This window comes from Diadema antillarum, unplaced genomic scaffold, assembly GCF_040938485.1.
Source record: "Diadema antillarum isolate AM-2024a unplaced genomic scaffold, OU_Dant_1.0 seq00001455_RagTag, whole genome shotgun sequence".
Lineage (NCBI taxonomy): Eukaryota > Metazoa > Echinodermata > Echinoidea > Diadematoida > Diadematidae > Diadema > Diadema antillarum.
Window position 1 is genome coordinate 1,041,059 of NW_027272201.1, and position 8,504 is coordinate 1,049,562.

An 8,504-nucleotide genomic window follows, 5' to 3' on the forward strand; every position below is an offset into this window, starting at 1 on the left:
TTGAGCGGAATGATTTTTTAGGTGGGGCATGTTCGGAACAAGTGAAAATGTACTTTGTGTATTAAAACCCTTGTACACACATTTTCCAGAATTCTGTTTGTTTGTGGTATCAGGAGCATCTATTATTTGTCACAATATTTCCGAGAGGGATTGGCCATTATAGAAAGACAAAACTTTGTTTCCATGTTAAGCTTGACTTGCCTCGCATTCCCGAGTATTTGTGGTTATTTTTCTGTGTATCATAACAAGTGTTTCCTGTGCTAAAACATCATACCTCCAGCCTTCATATTATTTGTATGTCCTTACTTCCTTAGCATTCCATATCCTCTTTACTTCTGTTTTCATTCACAACCATGTTCTTCTTCTTGATATTCTTGTTCTTCTTCCTTGTTTTCTTTGATTCCCTGCTGTTTCATCCCGAGCTCCTTCTTTCCTTGTGCTACGAGTCCCCTTGTCCGTGATTATTTTCTTTAGACAGCACTTTGGCACAATACTATATCGTTTGTCGAGACGGTATTTATTTTTCCTGTGTCACACAAATATTCATTTCCATGATCAAAACGATTAGACCCTTTTATGTGCTTTGATTTTTTTTTCACACACTGCATAAAAGCATAAGTAATTCTGTTGCATTGGTATTATGACACTTTATGATACAGAACCATGTTGAATTTCTTTTTTGGAAGATTCAGATTCATTATATTCAAATTCTATCTAACAGGTACTGTATTTCTATGTGCACTATATTCCAGACAATACTCATGATATTTGATGGGATTTCTAAGTCAGCTATTGATGTTAGTAGTGACCGTCTTTCCAGTCACTTAATTACAAATTCCCGGAAATCAGTTGCTTCGAGGAATATTTACAGAAGACGTTCATTCAAACACTGACACAGGCTTAGCGTTGCACTTACTCCTACTGCACATTGCTGCATCCTGTTCTCCTGGTCACCTGATGTTTTGTTGGTGTCTTGTCACATGATCTACTCATCAACTCTCCACAATTACAAAATAGGCTGTAAGCAATCAGTCATGGAGAATTCATTAAAAACATCCTCCATCACCAGGACAACCCATCAGAATTAGCATCAACCTCTCCTGCCCTTCACCACTTACTCCTTCTTTGCCCCATCCCCTGCTCAACCTCCCCCACCTACTCAACCCCCCACCCCCACCTACTCAACCCCCTACCCCCACCCCTCAAAACCCCCACCCACACACAGAAAATGTACGAAAGAAAACCTGTGCAATTATAAATTGGGCAAATTGGCAACACCTTTAACTCTGCTATAGGAGGTGTTCCCTTTCACTGCTTGCTAAAGGGAGGCCAGTTATAGAGTTACTGAGCTGTGGTGCCGAGCAGCGCTAGTGGCAAATTCACCGGTCAGTTTAATGGTCACCTTTCAATTGTGGGTTAGCTGCCCTGAATTTATGGTATTCCCCCACCCCACTTTTTGTTCTTTTATGTGCAGGAGAAAACACTTGATCTACAATAGGAATTGTTTTCACCTCTCATCATGATATACAAAGGCATGATGAGTCTATATATTTTCCTCTTATATCTTAATTTTGATTTGACTGTTATACTTGTAAATGCCATTTTGTTTTCTTCAAGACATGGCAGAAAAATGTTCCTTGTGTCATGCAGTGTGCACGCTCGTCTAGAATGTTAATGAAGAATATTGATTGAAATAAGCAGGATTAGGACAAGACCAGCCTTGACTATTGCTGTCATGAATCATGGGGAACAAGAAAGACATTAAGTAAGATAAATAAAAGAAATGAAGGCATTAACAAAATGAAAGCAACCTTCTTTTAATGGATTATCAAACAAGCACTGATGTGTAAGGAAAACATGGTCCAATTTCATTATGTCTCCATTTCTTTTTTTCCCCCTCCTAATGCCATCTCATAACCCCGTCTGCAGATCCGCAACGTAGAGTCGCACAAGTGCCTTGACAACATGGGGAGGAAGGAGAACGAGAAGGTGGGAATCTTCTCCTGCCACGGACAGGGAGGAAACCAGGTAAGGACCGCATCCTTTCCCCGCATCCTTACATTCTCCCGTCTCTTCCAGGAGGAGGAGGAGGAGGAGGAGGATCGACTGATGCACAGAGCTGCCAAGTCACCCTGATTCTAACATACTGGAAAAGTGGACATTTTTTTGTGGTGTTGAAATTTTCGCGCATTTCACGCAACCAGAAACTAGCGCGAAAATAAGAGCACAGGAATATTTTTGCTTATTGTATGTTCCAGCAAGCTCACATCTTGATTTCATTAGAATTAAAAACATGTGAAACTAATCTCACCTGGCCCAGCGCGAAAAATTACTCGCGCGAAAAATTACTTGCGCGAAAAATACCCACTTTTACAGTATTCTCCCAGAAAGCTGAAATTTCTCCTCCTGTCCTGGCAACAACTGTAATTTTCAGTGTATTAACTGCAGGGTTTTGTCAAGAAAAGAGACTGCAGAATCTTGGTGTGGCCTGTATGTGAAGATAGTGAAAGTCATGAGAGGATTCAAAATCTGTGAATCGCCCAATAAACTTTACACACATATACATGCATGGGACTACACTCCTTGAGAGTGGAAAAAGAAACACTGTAAGGATGAATAGCGATGCAAGGAGACACTATTTCATATCAACACTCAGAAGGGGAAATAATTTTGTAGACTTTTAACCACATTTCTCTTCAACACAAGATAAGTTACATTTGTGTGTAAACATAACTTTTAAAGCGTGATGCACTTCATTACTGTAAAGGCATCAATTCTTTCTGCTTGCACTATTTGTTGTCATGTTGCTGCAGGTGCTGCTGCTGCTGCTGCTGTTGCTGCTGTTGCTGCTGTTGTCGTTGCTGTTGCTGCTGTTACTGCTGTTGCTGTTGTTCTCGTTGTTGCTGCTGCTGTTGGTTGCTGCTGCTGCTGCTGTTGTTGTTGTTGCTGCTGCTGCTGCTGTTGCTGTTGTTGTTGTTGCTGCTGCTGCTACTGTTGTTGTTGTTGTTGTTGTTGTTGTTGTTTTTGTTGTTGTTGTTAAATTGGGTGCTGAAGTCTAGTGGTTTTTGATGGTACACAAGCCTCCTTGATATAGGTTTTACTTTGGCCCGTTGAGTTGGAAATGATAGACAAATATCTTCCAGATTGCTCTTTGGAATATCCTTGATTTTGATTTGAGAAAGTTGGTAGCCAGAGGACAAACAAACACACACACACACAGACACACAAAACCTTATTAGGAGAATACTTGCCACCACCAAACTTTGTTTTTGTGTTTGTTTGTTTGTTTGTTTGTTTGTTTGTTTGTTTGTTTGTTTGTGAGTAGCAGTCCTGAACAAGACAACCACAAATCATTCTACCTTTGAAATAGATAAGAGGCAAAACAGTTCTGTACAAAGACAGAGTCAGAACATGCTTACATTATCTTGATGGGGCACTTAATTTTAGTTCAAACAATCAACTTTACAGAACAAGGTGGTGAGTGCAGTTTATTGTCTATTCACACTACCATAGTGTTCATGTCGTAGTGTTAGTCATGAGATTTTTGGCAAAATATTTTTGTATAATTATATATGTATATGTGTTCCTATATATACATGTATACATAAGATATATATAGACACTGTGTTAAGTACGGTAGCTATAGTTTGAAGTGAACTTTTTTGCCAGGTTTTGAAATGAGGCAAAACGATCATTTTTTGTTGTTGTTGAAAAGGGGTGCTGAATTATTTTGGTTTACCATACTTTGCATGGTGTGTGCATTTCAGCTGGAATCAAACTCCTTGGGATGCTACTCCACTGGCTTTGTGTATTCCAGTGTGTCACAATGTCTGTATCTCATGTTGTTCTCTGTCTATTACAGTCCATTGGACAAGCTCGCTTCACTAACACTGCGGTAATGAGCGTTTTAGAGTGTCGGGGACGCAAGCATGAATTTTACAGAGCATGGAAAATGCATGTTGGCATGGTAGCGGCGTAGCTTGAATGAAAATTCGGAGTGGTGTCTCTCATTGAACTCAAACTGAGCACATCTTAACGTTTGGAGCACAGGATATGAGAAACGAGAGAATGCTGATACATGATTGAAGTAGACAAATGAGAGAATGCTGATACGTGTTTGTTTACGTTATGTGATTGTTTAATATAAAAATATGAAAACCTAAATTTCATGACTTTCCTATTTCATGTTAAATTTCATTGGAAATTCTCCTCTCTGTATGTTTTTTTTCCTACTTAATTCATGAATGTTGGACATAAAGTAGCATTTCATTGTATCAGAAGTTTGCAAAAAGTGTTGTCATTTGTAGCGATACATGCATGGGAAAGTGCATGGAAAATGACATGCAATACCCTCACTGTTCCGATTCTCGGGTTGCGTTCACACTGGGATAAACAGCATTCTGTGATGTAGAATTACTGTGGAGCTCTCGTATGGATGATGCCAACCTCCTTCGGTTGGTGAACTTGCGATTGTGCTGAATGTCTAAGGGCGCCATCTTATGGCAAATATATTACAGGTTGCTGAATGAGATTCCTCCTGCTGAAGTGCTCATGCGTACACATCTGATTGCTGTCTCATTAAAAGTGCAAGCAAAACACACACAAAAAAACAATTAACATAGAATTAAAGGATTGTGAGCTGTTAGAGTTCTCATTCTCTTTTTCAAAATTTTTCCATTTTTTGTCTCTTTTTCTTTCTTTTTTTGTATTTGCTACATGTATGTCTTTGCTTTATTCAGAGAAAACTTTGGATTACATTTTTTTTGTTTTCATTTCTACTCAAATGCCCTACTGAAACAGCAAAATCAGAATGCATTCAATTTGAATCTCCCTTCATATTTTTTTCTCTTTTATGAGACAGCAAAGAATCTCATTTTCCTAGGCTTACCATTGTATCATTGCTGAGGTGTAGTGATGCCTGAAATATGCGAGAATAGACCCACATGTTAGGGAAAAAACAACAACAAGAAAATAAAGGTTTTTTTCCCTCTGTTTCTGTGATATTTGCATGTTTTACTTCCGTCCATTTCTTCAGGATCTGCTCCTTGTTCACCTGGTTTCCCTTCTATTTTTCTTAAATCTTTTTGTACTTATTTAACCTGTTTTTCCCCTATTCTACTTCGTTTTGTCTTTCCCTCCTTCATTGTGCCTGATGTTACATGAACTGATGGTGATGTCTAGCAGCCACTGGTGTAAAAGGTCTTCATTTAATTAATTTGCATGGCATGACATTTTGCAAGGAGGCTAATATTCTATTTCCTTCTTGTGGCCAGCCGCCCATGACAGTCATCCAAAATAGCTCAAACTTGACTTGATGACTGTATGAATAATATGACACTACATGGCTAGTAAATGCTAGCAAGATAATAATCGGAAGGATGTTAACTCCGCAAATGCCATGGGTCGTCAGCAGCACACCAGGGATCACCAGTGTTTCGGCCATTTAAGTGCTGTACACCTCCCCCTGGCTGGCCGGTGCTGCGTTAGGATCCCCTTGACAGCACCCCCATGGCATTTCAAAGAAGAACAAAACAAAACAAAACAAAACAAAACAAAACAAAGCAAAACATCACAAAACAAGACAAAAAAAAAAATCACCTCTCCTCACTCCAGACACACTCTCTCTACACCCCCCCTATTCCCACCACCCCCCAGGCCTTCCCTACTATCCATGCAGATCCTGTCTCTGCTGCCCCACAAATTCTCCTGATCCACCTTTCCCCGTCCCTACCACCTATTCCCATCCCTCTGACCCACCTCCTTACCGATCGTCCAGCATATCCCCTGCACCCCACCTCCACAGTATGCACCTCTGCTCTCCACCCCCTTTTCTCACACTCCTCCCTCAACTCAGCATACCTATCCAGCTTTCTTTCCCTTGCCTCATCCATCCTTGTCTCCCATGGCACAGTCAGCTCCACCATTGCTAACCTGTGCACAGACCTAGCCACCAGCACCATGTCCAGCCGAAGGGCAGTTACTACCACCTCCTCTGGCACTGTACGGTTTCCCTCATCCACCCGCACCTCCCAATCATCCCCCGCTGCTAAGATCCCACCACCATCATCCCTCTGACCCTTCCTTCTCACACTGCATCTCACCCCCTCCTTCACAAACCGGATTCCCCTCACCCTAGGAGGCCCACTCTTCTTCCTTGCCTCCACTGCCACCCTCGCCACCTCCGCCATCTCCTTCAACACCTGGTTATGCCTCCATGTATAGGCCTGTAATAGACCTCCACATGCTGACAAAATGTGCTCTAGTGAGCCCTTCGCCTTGTTGCAAACCCTGCATCCACCATCCTCAACTTGACTTGATGACTGTATGAATAATATGACACTACATGGCTCGTAAATGCTATATTATTAAAGGAGACATGAGGCCTAAAGGAGACAAAGTTGTGTCTCCTTAATGTTCCCAACAATATTCTATCCCATTCAATCTATGCTTTACTGCTGACAATGCTCAATACACATTTTCCATACAGTGCTCCCTTATTATAGCTGAATTCAGCATTTTATAATATGATATATTTGTCTCTCCAATATATCATCCTGCAGATATTTGCCATCACCAAACAGAATGAGATTAAACACGATGATCTTTGCCTGGATGCCTCGGCGAACTCACACTACAAGGATGTGACGATGATCAAGTGCCACGGCAAACACGGCAACCAGGAGTGGATTTACAAGGAAGAGGTGAGACGGGATGGGCCAACGATCTACCGATGGTTCTTCTGTGATGTTACATGATTCCCATAATATATGAGTGCGTCCCACAAAGATGGAAGCACACATCATTTTCTGGGCACTGCAGTTTATAATAACATTTAATTTTTTTTTTTTGGTAAATCTCAATGCCTCCCGCTCATTCGCTCACTAAGGGCATCATTTAGCTCTCCAAAATCGTGTAGTGCTGCACAAGATGCCACATACCTATCACACTTTGTAACAGTCCTGTGTACAGTAACGATGTGTCAAATACCCCATCTACATTGTATACACAAACTTGGGCACAGGAGTACTCCTGAAGCACTTTTGACTTAAGCCTCTTTAAGTTTGTTCATACAGAACGTCGCCACTCGGTCGAGACAAGACACAAAGTGGTTGAGAGGGAGGCATAACAGTAGTTAAAAAAAACAAAAAAAAAACAACCAAACAAACAAAAAACTTTGCACTTGCGGGAAATTGAAACAAATTAATTCTATGTTCAGCATGCACTGCATTCCATTTCTGGAGTTCTCAAAACATTGGTGACCATTTACAGACTTTGGAGCACTTGAGGGGCCTGTTACATACATCATTTAACCTGATAAAACTCTGGTAAGAACGGAAAACTGAGGTTGGTATGATGCTGCCATAGACTTTAACACAGGAAAAACTCTGCTGAAAATCAAACTCTGTTTGAAATCAACCTGAGCTTTCCTAGTCTCAACAGGGGGAATAATGTTAGAGTGCTTCAGAGCCTCTTTGTCTGTTCAAACAGAGATTCTAGCAGTAATGCTGTGTATAAATGGGGTAAAAGACTGTGTGTCTTCCTGTTTGTATGGATAAAAAAATGCAAAGATCTTGTCAAATCAAAATCATATCAAAGCTTTGTATGATTGCTGATGTCATAGTAGCCACAATGTCAAACATGGTTCTTTCTCTTCTTTTCCTTGCTTACTCAGACCAAGACCTTCGTCCACAGCCCCAGCGGCTACTGCCTCGAGAAGGCCAACCCAGGAAAGGACGTCCCCACGCTGGGCAAGTGCAATGGGTCGGCGGGGCAACAGTGGGAACTACTGGACATCTCCATGACCGCCGGCGGCCGGTAGCCACGCCTCTCGGAGACGCGTCGATTTCTCCGAACACTCTTCAGTGTCGTTGAAAAACATGTGCCAAGTATGTGGCGTGGCATGCTACAGGTTGCAGCTAGTGAGCGGGAGTCCTTCGACAATAAGATGCACGTCTCACCTGAAGTTTTAAAAGGGGGATACAAAAGCTGGATAGTCACTGGAATCATCAATGAATCAGAGGGAGAGAGCATGTGAAGCTAAGATACAGGGCTGACAAGTGCAAGAAGCGACGGTGACAGTGAAAATGAATGTCTGATTTTGTTTCATGTCCCACGAACTGCTGACACTTGACATGACAAATTCAACACAAGTAGAGAAAAGACTGATGGATGCCTGATATAGCTAAATACAGATCTTACATGGCTTAAAACGTTTAAATACACATTAGAGAATTGTTCTCAAAAGAACAGGTATAACAAGATGTGAAGGAGCCCTTCCTCCTGAAGATAGCTCAACTAGGTTCATTTTATATCAGATAAGAAAGATCTAGAATTGTTCGTCTTTGCTAATTATCAGAGGAGGGGGGATAGCAAAGGGATAGCATTGGATGTAACTGCTCAGGTATAGGTGCATTCAAACCTGTCTATAGCAGCCACCCAAGGGAGACGAAAAAAAGTGGCCATTATAGACGAGGCCTTTAACATGGCTTTTCTCTCGGGGTAAT

General features: G+C 41.4%; 1 protein-coding gene across 1 annotated transcript in view; it reads left to right on the plus strand.

Moving 5' to 3' along the window:
- LOC139709621 (polypeptide N-acetylgalactosaminyltransferase 13-like) overlaps positions 1-7,819 on the plus strand; it is a 128,166-nt gene extending 120,347 nt beyond the window's left edge. Inside the window, exons 10-12 of the mRNA XM_071621580.1 lie at positions 1,930-2,028; positions 6,561-6,701; positions 7,673-7,819. Of these exons, the coding sequence (XP_071477681.1) occupies positions 1,930-2,028; positions 6,561-6,701; positions 7,673-7,819 (387 nt within the window). The remainder of the gene's footprint in view (positions 1-1,929; positions 2,029-6,560; positions 6,702-7,672) is intronic.
- The last annotated feature ends 685 nt before the right edge of the window (positions 7,820-8,504 follow it).